The sequence below is a fragment of the Haliotis rufescens genome, unplaced genomic scaffold (genome assembly GCF_023055435.1).
Source record: "Haliotis rufescens isolate VD_foot unplaced genomic scaffold, xgHalRufe1.0.p SCAF_5, whole genome shotgun sequence".
Classification (NCBI taxonomy): domain Eukaryota; kingdom Metazoa; phylum Mollusca; class Gastropoda; order Lepetellida; family Haliotidae; genus Haliotis; species Haliotis rufescens.
In genome coordinates this window covers 19,246,038-19,269,555 of record NW_025964223.1, presented here as the reverse complement: position 1 = coordinate 19,269,555, position 23,518 = coordinate 19,246,038, and the positions used below count along the sequence as shown (strand labels likewise).

Here is a 23,518-nt window from a genome sequence, read left to right as displayed (position 1 = left end):
TAGAAATTAACCTAGAAAGTCTACTAGCCCGAATAGTGATAACACATAGAAACATCCCCAACATGTTTGAAATTTTACTAGCCCTTAGAATACCTCTAACATAAGCAAAACTGGCTTGTAGTTCTATCCCTGCATAGTCAGGGACTGCATAACAATCTCAACTGGTCTCAGTGAGGTTTTCAAATACAACTTAAGCATCCCAACCTAGGTAACATTAAAAGCATCCACCCTAGTTTAGATGCAAAACATCCATTTAGTACAGCCTGCCATGTAGGAAAAATACAACCCCTCCATTCCAGGTGACAAACAACTCATCCATTCTAGGTAACATACAAACCCCTCCACTCTTGGTAACATTACCCCACACCCATTCTAGTTAATATACAACCCCTCCATTCTAGGAAAAATACAACCCCTCCATTCTTGGTAACATTACCCCACACCCATTCTAGTTAATATACAACCCCTCCATTCCAGGTAACGTGCAAATCCCTCCATTCTCGGTAACATACAAATCCCTCCTTTCTAGGAAAAATACAACCCCTCCATTCTTGGTAACATTACCCCACACCCATTCTAGTTAATATACAACCCCTCCATTCCAGGTAACGTGCAAATCCCTCCATTCTCGGTAACATACAAATCCCTCCTTTCTAGGGAAAATACAACCCCTCCATTCTTGGTAACATTACCCCACACCCATTCTAGTTAATATACAACCCCTCCATTCCAGGTCACGTGCAAATCCCTCCATTCTCGGTAACATACAAATCCCTCCTTTCTAGGAAAAATACAACCCCTCCATTCTTGGTAACATTACCCCACACCCATTCTAGTTAATATACAACCCCTCCATTCCAGGTAACGTGCAAATCCCTCCATTCTCGGTAACATACAAATCCCTCCTTTCTAGGGAAAATACAACCCCTCCATTCTTGGTAACATTACCCCACACCCATTCTAGTTAATATACAACCCCTCCATTCCAGGTCACGTGCAAATCCCTCCATTCCAGGTCACGTGCAAATCCCTCCATTCTCGGTAACATACAAATCCCTCCATTCTAGGAAAAATACAACCCCTCCATTCTTGGTAACATTACCCCACACCCATTCTAGTTAATATACAACCCCTCCATTCCAGGTAACGTGCAAATCCCTCCATTCTCGGTAACATACAAATCCCTCCTTTCTAGGGAAAATACAACCCCTCCATTCTTGGTAACATTACCCCACACCCATTCTAGTTAATATACAACTCCTCCATTCCAGGTAACGTGCAAATCCCTCCATTCTCGGTAACAAACAAATCCCTCCATTCTCGGTAACAAACCCCACACCCATTCTTGGTAACATACAACCCATACATTCTAGGTAACAAAAAAAAATCCAACCATTATCTGTAACTTCTAGGTAAATTCAAACCATCCATCTGTCCTCAGTAACATGCAAACCATCCATCTATCATTAGTAACATGCAAACCATCCATCTAGCTGCAGCAACATGAAAACCATCCATCTGTCCTTAGTAACATGCAAACCATCCATCTGTCCTTAGTAACATGCAAACCATCCATCTGTCCCTAGTAACATGCAAACCATCCATCTGTCCTCAGTAACATGCAAACCATCCATCTGTCCTTAGTAACATGCAAACCATCCATCTGTCCTCAGTAACATGCAAACCATCCATCTATCATTAGTAACATGCAAACCATCCATCTATCATTAGTAACATGCAAACCATCCATCTAGCTGCAGCAACATGAAAACCATCCATCTGTCCTTAGTAACATGCAAACCATCCATCTGTCCTTAGTAACATGCAAACCATCCATCTGTCCTTAGTAACATGCAAACCATCCATCTGTCCCTAGTAACATGCAAACCATCCATCTGTCCTCAGTAATATGCAAACCATCCATCTATCATTAGTAACATGCAGACCATCCATCTAGCTGCAGCAACATGATAACCATCCATCTGTCCTTAGTAACATGCAAACCATCCATCTATCATTCGTAACATGCAAACCATCCATCTAGCTGTAGCAACATGCAAACCATCCATCTGTCCTTAGTAACATGCAAACCATCCATCTGTCCTTAGTAACATGCAAACCATCCATCTGTCCTCAGTAATATGCAAACCATCCATCTATCATTAGTAACATGCAGACCATCCATCTAGCTGCAGCAACATGAAAACCATCCATCTGTCCTCAGTAATATGCAAACCATCCATCTATCATTAGTAACATGCAGACCATCCATCTAGCTGCAGCAACATGATAACCATCCATCTGTCCTTAGTAACATGCAAACCATCCATCTATCATTCGTAACATGCAAACCATCCATCTAGCTGTAGCAACATGAAAACCATCCATCTGTCCTTAGTAACATGCAAACCATCCATCTGTCCTTAGTAACATGCAAACCATCCATCTGTCCTCAGTAATATGCAAACCATCCATCTATCATTAGTAACATGCAGACCATCCATCTAGCTGCAGCAACATGAAAACCATCCATCTGTCCTTAGTAACATGCAAACCATCCATCTATCATTAGAAACATGCAAACCATCCATCTGTCCTTAGTAACATGCAAATCATCCATCAGTCCCTAGTAACATGCAGACCATCCATCTATCATTAGTAACATGCAAACCATCCATATATTCTAGGTATGATATAGTGCAACCCAACCAACCTTGGTGACATGTTAACATCCATCAATCCTGGGGAAGACATTGTGCACACTTTCTTTTCTTGCTAACCACCCACCCACCCTGGGTCACATGTTAAGTATCCATCAAATATAGCTGACATGCACAGAAGCCATCCTTCTGAGCCATCTTTCCGAGGGTTCATGAACCAAGCCATCTTTCCACTGGTTCATGCAATCAAGACTGCCTCCATGGTCTAGCGGTAGAGCATCTGCTCGGAGAGCGGAAGGTCCAGGGTTCGATCCCAGGCCTCATCATAACAAAAGACGTACTTGTTACCCTGTCTGGCCCCAATAAGGGGCTAAAACAAGGACTGGTCAAAACTGCGGGAGCTGGCATTATAAATCAGCATCAGTCCGGACTAGCGCACACGCACGCACACACACGCACGCACACACACGTCGCTTTATAACTCCATTTCACCTCACCTCACACTTCACCAACATGCCAGCAAGCCATCTTTCCATGACAACAGGTAAACATACAAACCACACAACACACAAAATTTAGGGTTCGGTAGGACTGGTAATTTTTTTAGAGTTTTGGAAGTCGGCAGGAACTATGAACTAACCCATTACTGGTACTAAGACAACAGGCCCATGTGCAACCAACCCATTAGAGGTACTAAGACAACAGGCCCATGTGCAACCAACCCATTAGAGGTACTAAGACAAACCCATATACAACTAGCCCAGACCCATGAAGATCCGGGGTAGAATAGGTCTTCAGTAACTTATGCTTGTGATAAAAGGCGACTATGCTTGTCGGAGAGGCGACTAACGGGATCGGGGGTCAGGCTCGCTGACTTGGTTGATGCATGTTGCTTGGATCGATGGTCATGATTTAAATCACTGGATTGTCTGGTCCAGACTCATTATTTACAGATCGCCGTCATACAGCTAGGATATTGCTGAGTGCAGCGTTAAACAATAAACAAACAAAACAAACTAATATGACCAACCCATGACATATACTAAGACAAGCCCATGTGCATCAAAGCCATTACAGATACTAAGACAAGCCCACATGAAACCAACCCATTACTGATACAAAGACAAGCCCACATGAAACCAACCCATTACAGATACGAAGACAAGCCTACATGAAACCAACCCATTACAGATACGAAGACAAGCCCACATGAAACCAACCCATTACAGATACGGAGACAAGCCCACATGAAACATGAATACTAGTACTAAACAATCCCATGTGCAACCATCCTATGACAGATACTTAGAGTTGCCCAGACATACTAAGACAGGCCCATGTGCAACCAGCCCATTACTGGTACTAAACAAGCCCATCTACAACCAACTCATTACTGATACTAAGACAGGCCCATGTGCAACCAACCCATTACAGATACTAAGACTTGCCCATATGCAACCAACTCATTACTGATACTAAGACAAGCCCATGTACAACCAACTCAGTTTAGATACTAAGACAAGCCCATGTGCAACCAACCCATTACTGGTACTAAACAAGCCCATCTACAACCAACTCATTACTGATACTAAGACAGGCCCATGTGCAACCAACCCATTACAGATACTAAGGCAACAAGCCCATGTGCAACCAACTCATTACAGATACTAATACAAACCCTTGTGCAACCATTCATTACAGATACTAATACAAGCCCTTGTGCAACCAACTCATTTTAGATACAAAGACAAGCCCATGTACAACCAACCCATTACAGATACTAAGACAACAAGCCCATGTGCAACCAACCCGTTACAGATACTAAGGCAACAAGCCCATGTGCAACCAACCCATTACAGATGCTAAGGCAACAAGCCCATGTGCAACCAACTCATTTCAGATACTAAGGCAAGCCCATGTGCAACCAACCCATTATATATACTAAGACAAGCCCATATGGAACCAACCAATTACAGATACTAAGACAAACCCTTGTGCAACCAACTCATTACAGATACTAATACAAACCCATGTGCAACCAACCCATTACAGATACTAAGACAAACCCTTGTGCAACCAACTCATTACAGACACTAATACAAACCCTTGTGCAACCAACTCATTACAGAAACTAATACAAACCCTTGTGCAACCAACTCATTACAGATACTGATACAAGCCCTTGTGCAACCAACTCATTACAGATACTCATACAAACCCTTGTGCAACCAACTCATTACAGATACAAAGACAAGCCCATGTGCAATCAACCTGTTGCTCATACTAAGACAAGCCCATGTGCAAAAAACCCATTACTGATACTAAGACATGCCAACATGCAACCAACCAATTACAGATACTGATACAAGCCCTTGTGCAACCAACTCATTACAGATACTAATACAAACCCTTGTGCAACCAACTCATTACAGATACTTAGACAAGCCCTTGTGCAACCAACTCATTACAGATACAAAGACAAGCCCATGTGCAATCAACCTGTTGCTCATACTAAGACAAGCCCATGTGCAAAAAACCCATTACTGATACTAAGACATGCCAACATGCAACCAACCCATTACTGATGCTAAGGCAACAAGCCCATGTGCAACCAACTCATTACAGATACTAATACAAGCCCTTGTGCAGCCAGCCCATTACAGATACTAAGACAGGCCCATGTACGACCAACTTATTTTAGATACATAGACAAGCCCATGTGCAACCAACCTATTCAACATTCAAAGACAACAAACCCATGTGCAACCAACCCATCACAGATACTAAGACATCAAGCCCTTGTGCAACCAACCCGTTACTGATACAAAGACAAGCCCATGTACAACTAACCCATTAATCCTTCAAAGACAACAAGCCGATGTGCAACCAACTCATTACAGATACTAAGACAAGCCCATGTGCAACCAACCCATTAAAGTTCCAAAGACAACAAGCCCATGTGCATCCAACTAATGAGAGATACTAAGACAAGCCCATGTGCAACCAACCCATCACAGATACTAAGACAAGCCCATGTGCAACCAACCCATTAAAGGTTCAAAGATAACAAGTCCATGTGCAACCAACCCATTACAGATATAAGGACAAGAAACCCATGTGCAACCAACCCATTACTGGTACTAAACAAGCCCATATGCAACCAACCCATTACTGATAGTAAGACCGGCCCATCTACAACCAACTCATTTTAGATACTAAGACAAGCCCATGTGCAACCAAGTCATTACAGATACTAAGACAAGCCCATATGCAACCAACCCATTAAAGGTGCAAAGACAACAAGCCCATGTGCGACTAACCCATTGCAGATACTAAGAAAAGCCCATGTACAACCAACCCATTAATCCTTCAAAGACAACAAGCCCATGTACAACCAACTTATAAAGATGCTAAGACAAGCCCTTGTGCAACCAACCTATTAGAGATACTGAGACAAGCCCATGTGCAACCAATCCATTAAAGGTTAAAAGACAACAAGCCCATGTGCAACAAACCAATTACAGATATTAGGACAACAAGTCCATGTGCAACCAACTCATTACTGATACTAAGTCAGGCCCATGTGCAACCAACCCATTACTGATGCTAAGACAAGCCCATGTGCAACCAACCCATTACTGATACTAAGACAGGCCCATGTACAACCAACTCATTTTAGATACTAAGACAAGCCCATGTGCAACCAACCCAACCCATTAAAGGTGCAGAGACAACAAGCCCATGTGCAACCAACCCATTACAGATACTAAGACAAGTCCATGTGCAACCAACCCATTACAGATACTAAGACAACAAGCCCATGTGCAACCAACCCATTACAGATACTAAGACAAGCCCATGTGCAACCAACCCATTACAGATACTAAGACAAGCCCATGTGCAACCAACCCATTACAGATACCAAAACAAGCCCATGTGCAACCAACTCATTACAGATACTAAGACAAGCCCATGTGCAAGCAACCCATTACTGGTAGTAAACAATCCCATGTGCAACCAACCTATGACAGATACTTAGAGTTGCCCAGACATACTAAGACAAGCCCATGTGCAACCAACCCATTAATGATACAAAGCTCACATGCAACACAACCCCATTATAGATAGTAAGCCCACATGCAAGTGTTCTACTGCTAAGCCCAGAGTTCCCATGTCATTGAGAGGCATCACACTGGCAAGTTCAACTGTTAGACATTACTGTGGTGTTCTGAAGACTCAGTTATCAGGTTGAACTTATAACCTGTTCGGCAACAGTTGTTGCAGAAGATGAAGAGAAACAAGTGTCAACAATGTTTTGCATGATCGAGATGTGAGAGTGAAAACGGTTGACCTTGTTGCATTTGTAGACAAGAAAGCAACTACCTTTTTGGACAGGCAACCGCCTCCGTGGTCTAGTGGTAGAGCGTCAGCCAGGAGAGTGGAAGGTCCAGGGTTTGATCCCTGGCCACATCATACCAAAAGGCTTTAAAAGATGGTACTTGTTGTTACCCTGTCTTGAGTTCTGCATTAAGGGGCTAAAACAAGGACTGGTCAGCTCGGAGTCAGTAGACTGTCTGAGTGGGGTATTCATGTTAAACTGTGGCATGGTATCTCAGTATGCTAGCACTATAAATTGGCATCAGTCCGGAGTAGAATAAGCAGCCACACACACACACGTGCATGCACCTCGCTATTTAAGTGCAATAATCTTGGACGCGACGTTAAACCCCATTTCACCTCACCTTTTTTGACAGATACTCGGGGGCAAACTGTGTAGGATCAGCATTGGTGTTTTAAATGCCATGAAATCAATCTATGTAAGATGTAAAATTCTGTGTCCAGCTGAATGGACAGTGCACACCATGATTCAAAGTAAAGTGCAGCCTAAAACCAAGATGCCTCCTTACCCCCTTTGTAAGATGACAATTAATGAGATGTTCCTGCGTGTAATATCAGTGATGATTGTGTCAGTTTACCGGCAACCTCTTAAAAAATCAGGTCTATGTTCTCGCTACCACCACTCGTCTCATTACAGGTCATGTTAGAACAACCTTTTTGCCAGTTGACCAACCAATGGAATGGCTAACCAGAAAATCAACATTAGCCAATCAGAAAGCAGTGTTTCTCGAGCTTTTCAGCATCACTTTCAAACTGACGACATCCTTGCCAGACTGCGCTTTGAGACATATTTTGACAAAGGTCTCGATTCCAAATTTGAAAACTGTTCTGAAATGGCTATGAGTCAGGCGTTCAGCCCGTAACTGTCATTCAGGATACCCCTGGTCACCTATTCGAGTATATATGATTTAAAAAACCCATTTCAACTGTTTCTTTCCCGATCTGGTAAGCAATGCTCTGACTGGATAGATGACAGTTCATTCTGATGTGACCCGTAATGGGATGTTCTCAGATCTCTGTTTAGCAGTAGCGAGAAGTAAGATCTGATTTTTTGTTAGATTGTCATACCCGCTTATGCAGATGACATTGTTACAATTACTGCAACAGGAAATGGTACTAATTTGCTACTGAACTGTTGTTGCAAAGACAACAAGCCCATGTGCAACCAATCCATTAAACATTCAAAGAAAACAAGCCCATATGCAACCAACCCATTACAGATACTAAGACAAGCCCACGTGCAACCAACCCATAAAAGGTTCAAAGACAAGAAGCTCATGTGCAACCAACCCATTACAGATACTAAGACAAGCCCATGTGCAACCAACCCATTAAAGTTGCAAAGACAACAAGCCCATGTGCAACCAACCCATTACAGATACTAAGACAAGCCCATGTGCAACCAACCCATTAAAGTTGCAAAGACAACAAGCCCATGTGCAACCAACCCATAACAGATACTAAGACAAGAAGCTCATGTGCAACCAACCCATTACTGTTACTAAGACAGACCCATGTGCAACCAACCCATTAAAGCTGCAAAGACAACAAGCCGATGTGCAACCAACCCATTAAAGTTGCAAAGACATGTTCTAATGGTACTAATTTGTTACTGAACTGATTCAACATCGGGTGTCATAACATGGTGATTAAGATAATCATCTTTAGAAATCTGTCAATAAGCAGAATCACAGATATTTGGTCTATGAAGTTATGAAGAATGCCTATTGAAGGCTTGACTTGTTAGAAGTAACCAGGCTCACATGCAACCAACCTGTCACAGTCACAAGGACAATATGTCCACTTGCAACCAACCCATCACAGATACTAAGACTACATGTAATAATATTTTATAGTTACAAAGACAAGTCCACTTGCAGGCAACCTGTCATATACTACCGACAAAAAATCAGGTTTTAATAAGAACTAATGATTTAAATGTAGCTACCGTTTAAGTGTCCATTTACAATACTGTGGGACCTGTAAAGATATGAGGTAGAATAGGTCTTCATCAACCCATACTTGCCATAAAAGGCAACTATGCTTGTTGTTAGAGGCGACTAATGGGATCGGGTGGTCAGGCTCACTGACTTGGTTGTTGCATGTCATCGATCAAGATTGCGTGGATTGATGCTCATGATGTCAATCACTGGATTGTCTGGTCCACTCTCGATTATTTACAGACCGCCGACATATAGCTGGAATATTGCTGAGTGCGGCATTAAAAAACAAAGAAAGAGAAAGGAAAATGCTCTGGGGTTGCATTTGAATGCAACATCTAATCGCAATGAATTTTCACATCATGCATGAACAGCATGTGATGCACAGAAGCCAAAGTGTTCCCGAAAGGGGAACTCACAATCACGAATGCAGTTGAGCTAAGCACACACTTATAAATGTCCCTGAGACAGTATCTTGATGAACAGACAAAATGGCAAGTTGTGGATATGATAGAGGTCGGAAGAATGTTTGGCAAATCAGGAAGTGTAATTTCTTGACCGCAGGACAAGCAACATTGGTGGGGTATCAATGAGACCTCCTAAAAAAGAAGACACCTAGACAAGATCGTCCCATTATATACACTGTACAACACAATTCAAATCTACTCCTGTTAACAATACATAATTCCGAACAATAACAAGAAGGCAACGCAGTGGCAAGCAGTATGCTAGGGCAACAATTCTTGGGCATGATCAGTATGGGGGTTGTAGTGTCATGGTGTGGGGCGTTATCACACGTGACAGGCGAACAGATTTGGTTATTGTGAATGAACATTTGACTGGCCAGTGATATGTTGATGATATTTTTTCGTCCTGTCGATGTTCCATTCGCCAGAATTATCGGCAGAAATTTTGAACAGCGAGATGACAATGCCCGATTAGCTCCCACGGCATACAGACATTGGATTTGTCCTTGAGGTCTTCAGCAACCCATGCTTGCCGTAAAAGGCGACTATGCTTGTCGTAAAAGGCGACGAACGGGATTGGGTGGTCAGGCGTGCTGACTTGGTTGATGCATGTCATCGATCCCAATTGCGTGGATCGATGCTCATGATATTAATCACTGGACTGTCTTGTCCAGACTCGATTATTTACAGACCGTCGTCATATAGCTGGAATATTGCTGAGTGCGACGTAAAACAACAAACAAACCAACCAACCAACCTTGACATGTCCCTAACAGAACATCTGTGGAATGTTCTTGGGAGTAGAGTGTTCCAGCTTGGTGTTGCTCTTCAGGTGTGTAATGGCGTGCAATACCAAGACCAACCAGGTGCCAGTTAATCAAAAGTATGCCATCAAGATGTCGTGCATTGATCACCCAACACACCAGATATTTATCTACCCCTGAAATTAATTTTACAGACATTTATCGTTATTACACCTTCACAATCATTTCATCAGTTCCCTTACTTTTTGTTGGTAGTATATATACAAAGACAACAGGCCCACATACAACCCATCATATATACGAAGACCACGAGCCCACCTGCAACAAGTTTTCATAGTTAGTATGACAGTCAGTGAGGCCATTGTGTCAGATGAAGTCACACATGGACATTGAAGCACTTTGACTTCAGTGGACAAAAGTCCCCTGGCCTTGCCCACCTTCTTTGATTTGCCCAATGTCCTCATCTTTACAGCAAACTATATATTACATTTTCTGTCATTTCAGTTAAAACTCAAGAATTATGAACGAGTGGAAAAGGTGAGACTCTTGATGATTTAGATAGACGTAATCCTTTTAAAATACACTGCAGAATAATTTGACGTCTTTAAACAGTAGACAAAACATGCCAAGTGCATACAAATTACGATATTTTATGTAAATAGTTGAGCAAATCCGGTGAACCTCAGGATATCTCTTAGACACGTCCCTTTGATGTCACTGTGTGTCTCCTTCACCAGTTGTTCCAGAGATGTCTGATCAAGGTGCTCAACATCGAACTTTGGAAACTCTACCTCAACTATATCAAGGAGACCAAGGGTAGCCTCCCATCATACAGGTCAGTGTTGTCTCATACAGGTCAATCTCCCTCCATCATACAGGTCAATCTCCCTCCATCATACAGGTCAATCTCCCTCCATCATACAGGTCAATCCCCCCCTATCATACAGGTCAATCTCCCTATCATACAGTTCAATCTCAGCCCATCATACAGGTCAATCTCCCTATCATACTGTTCAATCTCACCTCATCATACAGGTCAATCTCCCTATCATACTGTTCAATCTCACCCCATCACACAGGTCAATCTTCCTCCATCATACAGGTCAATACCCCAATCATACAGTTCAATCTCACTCCATCATAGTTCAATCTCACTCCATCATACAGTTCAATCTCACCCCATCATACAGGTCAATCTCCCTATCAAACAGGTCAATCTCACCCCATCATACAGGTCAGTCTTCCCCTATCATACAGGTCAATACCCCCATCATACAGTTCAATCTCTCCCCATCATACAGGTCACTCTCCCCACCATACAGGTGAGCCCCTCCATATCAAACAGGTCAATCTCCCCTATCAGACAGATCAACCTCCCCATCATACAGGCCAATCTCCCCTATCAAACAGGTCAATCCCCCCATCATTCAGGTCAATCTGTTCTATCATACAGGTCAATCTCACCCGATCATACAGGTCAATACCCCCATCATACAGTTCAATCTCTCCCCATCATACAGGCCAATCTCCCCTATCAAACAGGTCAATCCCCCCATCATTCAGGTCAATCTCCTCTATCATACAGGTCAATCTCCCCTATCAAACAGGTCAATCCCCCCATCATTCAGGTCAATCTGTTCTATCATACAGGTCAATCTTACCCGATCATACAGGTCAATACCCCCATCATACAGTTCAATCTCTCCCCATCATACAGGCCAATCACCCCTATCAAACAGGTCAATCCCCCCATCATTCAGGTCAATCTCCTCTATCATACAGGTCAATCTCCCCTATCATACAGGTCAACCTCACCATCATATAGGTCAATCCTCCCCCATCATACAGGTCAATCTCCCCTATCAAACAGGTCAATCCCCCCATCATTCAGGTCAATCTGCTCTATCGTACAGGTCATTCTCCCCTATCATACAGTTCTTTGAAGTCTCATCATACAGGTCAATTACCCCCATCATTCAGGTCAATCTCCCCTATCATACAGGTCAGTCTTCCCCTATCATACAGGTCAATACCCCCATCATACAGTTCAATCTCTCCCCATCATACAGGTCACTCTCCCCACCATACAGGTGAGCCCCTCCATATCAAACAGGTCAATCTCCCCTATCAGACAGATCAACCTCCCCATCATACAGGCCAATCTCCCCTATCAAACAGGTCAATCCCCCCATCATTCAGGTCAATCTGTTCTATCATACAGGTCAATCTCACCCGATCATACAGGTCAATACCCCCATCATACAGTTCAATCTCTCCCCATCATACAGGCCAATCTCCCCTATCAAACAGGTCAATCCCCCCATCATTCAGGTCAATCTCCTCTATCATACAGGTCAATCTCCCCTATCAAACAGGTCAATCCCCCCATCATTCAGGTCAATCTGTTCTATCATACAGGTCAATCTTACCCGATCATACAGGTCAATACCCCCATCATACAGTTCAATCTCTCCCCATCATACAGGCCAATCACCCCTATCAAACAGGTCAATCCCCCCATCATTCAGGTCAATCTCCTCTATCATACAGGTCAATCTCCCCTATCATACAGGTCAACCTCACCATCATATAGGTCAATCCTCCCCCATCATACAGGTCAATCTCCCCTATCAAACAGGTCAATCCCCCCATCATTCAGGTCAATCTGCTCTATCGTACAGGTCATTCTCCCCTATCATACAGTTCTTTGAAGTCTCATCATACAGGTCAATTACCCCCATCATTCAGGTCAATCTCCCCTATCATACAGGTCAATCTCCCCTATCATACAGTTCTTTGAAGTCTCATCATACAGGACAGTCTAGTCCATCATTCATGTTGTTATCGTTGTACAGAGAGAAGATGGCACAGGCGTATGACTTTGCCCTGGAGAAGATAGGTATGGACATCATGTCGTACCAGATCTGGACTGACTACATTGCCTTCCTCAAGTCTGTGTGAGTATGATACACTGAAATATCCCATGAACTTGTTGTCAACAGGAAAGAAGTTGACTTGTCTTTTCGTGTACTATGTATCTATTCCTAAGGGTACCCGGGTAGTGCAGCATGACAGACACATGGTGAGGGCACATGGTGAATGTGTTCACTTGTTATGAATAAGGGCTGGGTTTCATGCCTTCTTAGGATAATTAGTGTGCCCCTGGCATCCCTTGTTGCTGCAGCTTAGACTTTTAAGAAGTGTACTGGGTTAAACCTCTTGATTATTTTGTTTTGCTTCTAAGACAATGAAATTAAATAATAACACAAACTTAGCTCCATTTCCCACATCAGGTTCTTGCTATCCATACTAATATGTAAAACGTCACAATTTTGAGTGAAGCCATTCGAAATGTACCTGCTAACTGATTTGTATACTGAACATAAGAAGTAAGGATCACAAATACCAAACTTTTATTTTCCTGTTTATATAAATACAGACGTTAATGATAATCCTGTCAGAAAATTGACTCCTTACTGTGGAGCCTCGTCTCCCTCAAACAAGCAACGTGTCCAAAATATTTTGCCGCCTGAAAGATATTACTGTTGCTGTCATGGTGATGATGTTATGCTTGTTGATACAGCGAGGCTGTGGGATCTTATGCAGAGAACCAGCGGATCACGGCGGTACGGAAGGTGTACCAGAGAGGCGTCATCAATCCGATGATCAATATAGAGATCCTGTGGAAGGACTACTGCAACTACGAAAATGTAAGTCAGAGGCACACTACAGTTAGAGCTGTGAAGGTGTTGGGGAGATGTTGTGTTTAGGATGTCACTGTGAAGGTGTCGGGGAGATGTTGTGTTTAGGATGTCACTGTGAAGATGTCGGGGAGATGTAGTGTTTAGGATGTCACTGTGAAGATGTCGGGGAGATGTAGTGTTCAGGATGGAGCTGTGAAGGTGTTGGGGAGATGTTGTGTTTAGGATGTCACTGTGAAGGTGTCGGGGAGATGTAGTGTTCAGGATGGAGCTGTGAAGGTGTTGGGGAGATGTTGTGTTTAGGATGTCACTGTGAAGGTGTCGGGGAGATGTTGTGTTTAGGATGTCACTGTGAAGATGTCGGGGAGATGTAGTGTTTAGGATGACACTGTGAAGGTGTCGTGGAGATGTAGTGTTTAGGATGACACTGTGAAGGTGTCGTGGAGATGTAGTGTTTAGGATGACACTGTGAAGATGTCGGGGAGATGTTGTGTTTAGGATGTCACTGTGAAGATGTCGGGGAGATGTAGTGTTTAGGATGACACTGTGAAGGTGTCGGGGAGATGTTGTGTTTAGGATGTCACTGTGAAGATGTCGGGGAGATGTAGTGTTTAGGATGACACTGTGAAGGTGTCGGGGAGATGTTGTGTTTAGGATGTCACTGTGAAGATGTCGGGGAGATGTAGTGTTTAGGATGACACTGTGAATGTGTCGTGGAGATGTAGTGTTCAGGATGACACTGTGAAGGTGTCGGGGAGATGTTGTGTTTAGGATGTCACTGTGAAGATGTCGGGGAGATGTAGTGTTTAGGATGTCACTGTGAAGATGTCGGGGAGATGTTGTGTTTAGGATGTCACTGTGAAGGTGTCGGGGAGATGTAGTGTTCAGGATGTCACTGTGAAGGTGTCGGGGAGATGTAGTGTTTAGGATGACACTGTGAAGATGTCGGGGAGATGTAGTGTTCAGGATGTCACTGTGAAGGTGTCGGGGAGATGTTGTGTTTAGGATGTCACTGTGAAGATGTCGGGGAGATGTAGTGTTCAGGATGTCACTGTGAAGGTGTCGGGGAGATGTAGTGTTCAGGATGACACTGTGAAGGTGTCGGGGAGATGTTGTGTTTAGGATGACACTGTGAAGATGTCGGGGAGATGTAGTGTTCAGGATGACACTGAAGATGTCGGGGAGATGTAGTGTTCAGGATGACACTGTGAAGATGTCGGGGAGATGTAGTGTTCAGGATGACACTGTGAAGATGTCGGGGAGATGTTGTGTTCAGGATGACACTCTGAAGGTGTCGGGGAGATGTTGTGTTTAGGATGTCACTGTGAAGGTGTTGGGGAGATGTTGTGTTCAGGATGACACTGTGAAGATGTCGGGGAGATGTAGTGTTCAGGATGACACTGTGAAGATGTCGGGGAGATGTTGTGTTCAGGATGACACTGTGAAGGTGTCGGGGAGATGTTGTGTTTAGGATGTCACTGTGAAGATGTCGGGGAGATGTTGTGTTTAGGATGTCACTGTGAAGGTGTCGGGGAGATGTTGTGTTTAGGATGTCACTGTGAAGGTGTCGGGGAGATGTTGTGTTTAGGATGTCACTGTGAAGGTGTCGGGGAGATGTAGTGTTCAGGATGGAGCTGTGAAGGTGTTGGGGAGATGTAGTGTTTAGGATGACACTGTGAAGATGTCGGGGAGATGTAGTGTTCAGGATGTCACTGAAGGTGTCGGGGAGATGTTGTGTTTAGGATGACACTGTGAAGATGTCGGGGAGATGTAGTGTTTAGGATGTCACTGTGAAGGTGTCGTGGAGATGTAGTGTTCAGGATGTCACTGTGAAGGTGTCGGGGAGATGTAGTGTTTAGGATGACACTGTGAAGATGTCGGGGAGATGTAGTGTTCAGGATGACACTGTGAAGGTGTCGTGGAGATGTAGTGTTTAGGATGACACTGTGAAGATGTCGGGGAGATGTAGTGTTTAGGATGACACTGTGAAGGTGTCGGGGAGATGTAGTGTTCAGGATGACACTGTGAAGATGTCGGGGAGATGTAGTGTTTAGGATGACACTGTGAAGGTGTCGGGGAGGTGTAGTGTTCAGGATGGAGCTGTGAAGGTGTCGGGGAGATGTAGTGTTCAGGATGGAGCTGTGAAGGTGTCGGGGAGATGTTGTGTTTAGGATGTCACTGTGAAGATGTCGGGGAGATGTAGTGTTCAGGATGGAGCTGTGAAGGTGTCGGGGAGATGTAGTGTTTAGGATGGAGCTGTGAAGGTGTCGGGGAGATGTTGTGTTTAGGATGACACTGTGAAGATGTCGGGGAGATGTAGTGTTCAGGATGTCACTGTGAAGGTGTCGGGGAGATGTTGTGTTTAGGATGTCACTGTGAAGATGTCGGGGAGATGTAGTGTTCAGGATGACACTGTGAAGGTGTCGGGGAGATGTTGTGTTCAGGATGGAGCTGTGAAGATGTCGGGGAGATGTAGTGTTTAGGATGTCACTGTGAAGATGTCGGGGAGCTGTAGTGTTCAGGATGGAGCTGTGAAGATGTCGGGGAGATGTTGTGTTCAGGATGACACTGTGAAGGTGTCGGGGAGATGTAGTGTTCAGAATGGAGCTGTGAAGGTGTCGGGGAGATGTTGTGTTTAGGATGTCACTGTGAAGGTGTTGGGGAGATGTTGTGTTTAGGATGACACTGTGAAGGTGTCGGGGAGATGTAGTGTTCAGGATGACACTGTGAAGGTGTCGGGGAGATGTAGTGTTCAGGATGGAGCTGTAAAGGTGTCGGGGTGATGTAGTGTTTAGGATGTCACTGTGAAGATGTCGGGGAGATGTAGTGTTCAGCATGGAGCTGTGAAGATGTCGGGGAGATGTAGTGTTCAGGATGACACTGTGAAGGTGTCGGGGAGATGTTGTGTTTAGGATGTCACTGTGAAGATGTCGTGGAGATGTAGTGTTCAGGATGGAGCTGTGAAGGTGTCGTGGAGATGTAGTGTTCAGGATGACACTGTCTACAAATTTTAGATATGAAGGGTGGAACTTTCAGGATATCAAGATATCAAGTTCATGGGTGTGTTACAGAGAATCAACCCCTTGATCGCCAGACATTGTGTTTGTACCTAACAAGCTATCAGTACCTTGATAGACACATGGGTGTTTTATAGAGCATCAACCCCTTGATAGCCAAGAAGATGACAGAGGATCGAGCTCGGGACTACATGAACGCCAGACGAGTTGCTAAGGAGTATGAGCTGGCTACTCGGGGTCTTGACCGAAGCCAGCCATCCGTCCCACCACAAAACACAGTTAATGAAGCCAAACAGGTGGGAAGCTATTGTCCTACTCTCTGTTAGTGTGTCAGTGTTTACTCTGAAGTAGGCCACTAGGCCATGCACCAACTCATGGGTTGTATTCCCTATGTAGGTACAAGGTATATAGCCTTTACATACCATATAAGTTAAGTCTTGACCGGAGCCAGCCATCCGTCCCACCACAAAATACAGTTAATGAAGCCAAACAGGTGGGAAGCTATTGTCCTACTCTCTGTTAGCGTGTCAGTATTTACTCTGGAGTAGGCCACTAGGCCATGCACCAACTCATGGGTTGTATTCCCTATGTAGGTACAAGGTATATAGCCTTTACATACCATATAAGTTAAGGAACTTAAGTTGACCTGAGTCCCATGACTTCCATGCTAATCATCGATCTAGCATCACCTTAACACTAAGATTGCTCTGCGGCAAGGGGCCAAGGTCAGTGTGTTTCATAATATACTGCTAAAAAATAGTTAAGGACCTCCCTATTCTTTCATATTACTATAGTTAATCTATGACAGATTAACTATTGTGATATGAGTGAGTGAGTGAGTTGGGTTTAACACCGCTTTTAACAGTATTCCAGTTATATCGCGGCGTGTCAGCTTAATGTGGGAGGAAAGCCCGAAGTGATGCAGGTCTCAGACGCTTACCACTTCGGTGAAACCCACGAGCACGGGTATGGTGCTGACAAACCTAGAAACATAATCGGGGCGAACCGGGATTCGAACCCACAATCATAGGTTTCTGGCGTGCACAAGGGACACAACTCTGCACAGTGAATCACGGCGCCTTAGACGACTGGGCCACCCGTGCCCCCCATATTACTATAGTTAATCTTTGACAGATTAATATAGAATACTAAACGAGCTCCCGTGTAATACCAATTTTATGAAACGAGTGAATAGTTGTAGTATCTGATGAGCGAAAGCGAGTCAGATACCACAACTATTCATGAGTTTCATAAAATTGGTCTTACACGGGAGCGAGTTTCGTATTTTATTTATTACTTGCCATTTATAACGTTTTTAGAATTATGAATAGGCTGACACTTACACGATCCACAGCCTAGTCTAATTGAGTTTAACAGAATAATACTTCAAACACGTCAAAAGTTGAAACGTATGAATTTAATACCACATAACGGTCCACCTTTAGAATTCACAAAATTATCGTAGGTCTAAGACTATCGCAACTCACATACTTTAACAGACTAACGACTGTTGTTGCACTACAATACGATCACCTTGTGGAACGGGCCTCAAAGTTTACAATAATGTTGAGAGCTTTCTATATTTGTTCTAGAACCATGTTCCGAAAGTACACGCGTTGTGGTATTACACAATGTGTAATACAGCTGTATGTTTATTAAACGGGTGATCTCTTCACGGACAAGTAATAAACTATAGTAATATCAAAGATTGGACATGTCAGATTAACTATAGTAATAATAAAAATTTGGTAGTCCTTAACTTTTTTTGTGAGTCGTATATTTGCTGGATTACCTGTATTATTTAATGATTTGCCGTCTGAGGAAAACAATATACAGTATACTTCCATAGAGTAGTAAACCCCTGATGTAAACTGTGACCCTGTTTCCCCACCAGGTCGACCTGTGGAAGAAATACATCGCGTGGGAAAAGAGTAACCCCCTCAGGACAGAGGACCATGCCCTGATAACCAAGAGAGGTAATACCGAGCGTCGTGATGGACGACAACATGAGGACAACTGACCATAGTTTGCATGTGCTGGGATGGGTATTCTTTGTCTCTTTGTTTGTTTGTTATCCCCCCGACATATAATGGGGGGATATAGCCATCAGAATGTCCCTCTGTCCAGCCGCCCGTCCGTCCGTCTGTAATCATTGTTTGTCTGGAGCATATTTCCTAAACCGTACAACCTAGCTTCCCAAAACTTGGTACACTTAACAATCAGGCTCAGTAGTAGTGCCTTTTGCTATTTAGAGATTTTTAGAATTTTTTATTTTTGTCGTTTCCATGGAAATATGATGAACTTAGGAAATTTGAGGGTAGTGCTCTTGTCCGGAGCATATTTCCTAAACCATACAACCTAGCTTCCCAAAACTTGGTACACTTAACAATCAGGCTCAGTAGAAGTGCCTTTTGCTATTACGAGATTTTTAGAATTTTATATTTTTGTCGTTTCCATGGAAATATGATGAACTTAGGAAATTTGAGGGTAGTGCTCTTGTCAACCATATCTCCCGAACCATACAACTAAGCTTCTCAAAAGTTTTTACACCTATCAAGCAGGTTATGTAGTGGTGCCTTTGCTATTAACAGGGGGCAGTCGCTAGCCTAGTAGTTAAAGCGTTTGCTCGTCACGCCAAAGACATAGGTTCGATTCCCGACATGGGTAAAATGTGTGATGCCCCTTTTCCAGTGTCCCCCGCCTTGATATTGCTGGAATATTGCTAAAAGCTGTGTTAAACTCACTCACTCATTGCTGGAAGCAGGGTAACCTGACTCCTTGCTTGGAGGAAAGGACAGTCTATGTGTGTCATCCATCATCAGAGAGTCTGATACATGGTTTCATCTTGTGTCTGTGTTTCAGTGATGTTTGCATACGAGCAGTGTCTGCTGTGTCTGGGTTTCCATCCTGACATCTGGTACGAGGCCGCCGCGTATCTGGAGCAGTCCTCCAAGATTCTGTCCGAGAAGGGGGTACGTATCAATATTTGCCACTGATCTGGAGCAGTTCTCCAAGGTTCTCTGAGAGAAGGGGGTACATATTAATATATGCCACTTATCTGGACCAGTTCTCCAAGGTTCACTGAGAGAAGGGGGTACGTATTAATATATGCCACTTATCTGGAGCAGTTCTTCCAGATTCTCTGAGAGAAGGGGGTATGTTTCATATCAGCCGCCCACCTAAAGAACAAAGCTACACCCATAAGCAGAAGTTGTATATTTCAGTGGCATGTTTAGTATTCAAGAACTTGTTTTTCTTTCTTTGATGAGAAGGTAATTACATAGTTTTAAAGAGAATGTGATCAACTCTTTTATATTAGAGTTAAGACGTTAAGGATACTTGGTATGCAGATAGGCCTAATTGTACCTGCGAACTATGACATGTGAAATGTGTGTTATCTCCCTTGTACAGGACCAGAATGCTGGGAAGATGTTTGCTGACGAGGCTGCCGCCATCTACGAGAGGGCCATCTCATCCCTCATGAAGAAGAATATGTTGTTATACTTTGCATATGCTGATTTTGAAGAGGTGGGTATAGTCTTGTTGTGGACATTTCTTGTTTATACCCATATATTTGATTGTGTTTTGGACAGCTCTGTCATATCAGAACCAAACCTTAATAAGGTGACAGAAACTTTATCTCATTTTGATTTTTAGGTTCACAGTTTTGATTTTCTGTGATTTGCCTTGATTATTACCACCTGCCAGGTGTGTGTTGGGGGGGGGGGGGGGGGGGGGGCTATTTAGGAATGGATGCTGTCTGTCCAATCTTTCTATCCTTCATGTTTTGTTACCGGAGCATTACTCAAAGACCATTCAATATTTCCTGATCAAACTTTGCACAGATATCCTTCTAGCCATGAACTGGTGCCTTTAGCTATTGGGAATGTTTGAAATTTTTGTTTTGTTTTTGTTCCGTCAGGGTCGTATGAAGTATGACAAAGTCCACAACATCTACAAGAAAATGATCGCCATAGAAGATGTAGATCCAACACTGGTAAGTATCCAGCACATCCTTGCTCATGAGTTTCACTCACTCACTCACTCACTCACTCACTCACTCACTCACTCACTCACTCACTCACTCACTCACTCACTCACTCACTCACTCACTCACTCACTCACTCACTCTCTCTCTCAACCACTCACTCACTCAACCACTCACTCACTCAACCACTCACTCAACCACTCAACCACTCACTCAACCACTCACTCAACCACTCACTCAACCACTCAACCACTCACTCAACCACTCAACCACTCACTCACTCCAAGTCTGATCAGAGCTCAGAGTCAAGTGGTAGAGCGGAAGGTCCGGGGTTGATCCCTGGTCGTGTCAAACCTTTTAAAGACATTAAAAGATGGCACTTATTGTGACCCTGTCTGGTGCTGAGCTAAAACAAGGGGCTAAAACAAGGACTGGTCCATGCACGCACACACAATATTAATTTCTGGTTGAATATTAGAATAATGGGAGCACAGTATACTACATTTATAACGGACACGCTTATAAGGAACTGACGGATATAACAAACATATTATTTGGTCGCGGACATTTGCTGTATGCATGCTTATAACAAATTACGGTTTTAATGAACTAAAATTTGTGGTCCCTTGGAGTTTGTTGTAACTGTAGTTTACTGTTTGTCTCATTGTCCCTTTATAATGTTCACCACAACTTCTTCCTAATATTGATTGACTGGAAGTGCGTGTAAGTTTTTGTGCCAAGACCTGTGTTGAAATGTGTGATCAATGATACACATTGTCAGGATACGATGACAATCACCAAAATCCATTTCCATACAGCCATTGTGACCACTAGATCCTCACAGCCACGACAAGCATGGTTTACTGGGAAACGTCTCCTGTAGGGATTCTGGGTTAGAATAGGTCCCCAGCAACCTATGCTGGTCGTAAGAGGCCACCAAATGGATGCTCACAAAATTTACCCCTGGATTGTCTGGTCCAAGCTTGATTATTTACAGACCACCATTATACAGCTGGAATATTGCTGAGTGCGGAATTGAACAACAACAACAAAAATTGAACTTTAACACTTGATCAATACACTGCTTTAACTGTTAGTAATTTCAGTCCCCAAATATATTAAATGAATTCTAACCTATCACTCAAAATTTGGAATACATGTCACATTTATGACCCCAAGTTTGGAGAAATCCTAAAATTAAATTCAATATGGCCGCCACATAGTGTGCTCCTGTTTCCAGGCGTATATCCAGTACATGAAGTTTGCCAGACGGGCCGAGGGTATCAAGTCTGCACGGCTGGTGTTCAAGGCTGCCCGAGAAGACAAGAGGTCTCGCTACCACGTGTATGTGTCTGCAGCTCTCATGGAGTACTATTGTAGCAAGGTATGTCGCCGCAGGATTCATCTCCAGCTGCACCACAATAGTCGCCCCAAGTGTCCCACATGGCAAAAATTCCCATGTCAACTTATAGTATGGCCTTGCATAATTGACTTGTATTTCAATGTAAACAAGACAATAAAGATAATTCTTTATTGCTTAGTTTTATATTATTACTTTGAATTCAGTGTTAACGTATCTCTAAATTCCCGAAAATATTAATATATAATATTTTTTACATATCCTGCATTACTGCATTAAGGAGTAATGCAGGATATGTATATCAATGTAAAAAATATTTTGATTTTACTAAAAAAAATTCTTATCCTGCTTTACTCCTTAATGCATTAATGTAGGATAAGTATATAAATGTGGAAAATATGTAGAATTTTTAAGTTATTTATTAAAGTTTCAAACAAAATAAAAAAGATTTCTAATATGGGGGGCACTCTCCTACTGCTCATAACATTTGCCACAAATTTCTGTTAAGTACAGGTCAAAAAGTGTTTTTATTATGATGTTTTGTTTAACTCATTGGCTTTACACATCAGTTGAAAGAAGAGCTTAATATTTTAATCCTCCAAGTATAACCCGTACAGCTGAATGATCTGACCCAACCTGGGATTACCTGAACACACTTTACCTGCCTGATGTACCCTACGGAATAGATCAACTGGTAAATGTTAGTATCATGTCCGCACTCACCTAATGTTTACTTTCAGGAAAAGACAGTTGCCCTGAAGATCTTTGAGTTAGGGTTGAAGAAGTTTGGAGAACATCCCGAATATGATCTCTGCTACATTGAGTTCATGTCTCACTTAAACGGTGAGTGATCGGAAAACAAAAACAAAAACAATTCTGCATGTTTACTATTCATGCTTTATATGTCGGCATCTCTGCGGAACTCTCATCTTCCTGAGGCAAGGGAGCTTGACTGACTTTAAAAGTCCAGTTTCCATCCTTGCCGAACTAGGCTGGAATTATGGAGTTATATTTTGGCTGGACTAACGAGTCTATACTTTTTAGTCCAATCAGAATCGCGTAACGAATTGACATCCGGTTCGTTAACTGTCGTGCAGATTTTGGTTGATTGCAGGATTTGCAAGTCATGTGATACATGGGGTGGGTCTAGGAGATCATAGTGTAAACTATCTTCAACGGAAAGTGTGACTTACCTGCACTGAATTGACTTTAGTTTGTAACCT

General features: G+C 43.1%; 1 protein-coding gene across 1 annotated transcript in view; it reads left to right on the top strand.

Annotated features, from left to right (window-relative positions):
- LOC124145256 (cleavage stimulation factor subunit 3-like) overlaps nucleotides 1-23,518 on the top strand; it is a 53,367-nt gene that overhangs the window by 21,083 nt on the left and 8,766 nt on the right. Inside the window, exons 4-14 of the mRNA XM_048383616.1 lie at nucleotides 10,734-10,766; nucleotides 10,967-11,064; nucleotides 13,085-13,186; nucleotides 13,813-13,939; nucleotides 17,085-17,243; nucleotides 18,842-18,923; nucleotides 19,810-19,919; nucleotides 20,359-20,475; nucleotides 20,870-20,944; nucleotides 22,176-22,319; nucleotides 23,036-23,138. Of these exons, the coding sequence (XP_048239573.1) occupies nucleotides 10,734-10,766; nucleotides 10,967-11,064; nucleotides 13,085-13,186; nucleotides 13,813-13,939; nucleotides 17,085-17,243; nucleotides 18,842-18,923; nucleotides 19,810-19,919; nucleotides 20,359-20,475; nucleotides 20,870-20,944; nucleotides 22,176-22,319; nucleotides 23,036-23,138 (1,150 nt within the window). The remainder of the gene's footprint in view (nucleotides 1-10,733; nucleotides 10,767-10,966; nucleotides 11,065-13,084; nucleotides 13,187-13,812; nucleotides 13,940-17,084; nucleotides 17,244-18,841; nucleotides 18,924-19,809; nucleotides 19,920-20,358; nucleotides 20,476-20,869; nucleotides 20,945-22,175; nucleotides 22,320-23,035; nucleotides 23,139-23,518) is intronic.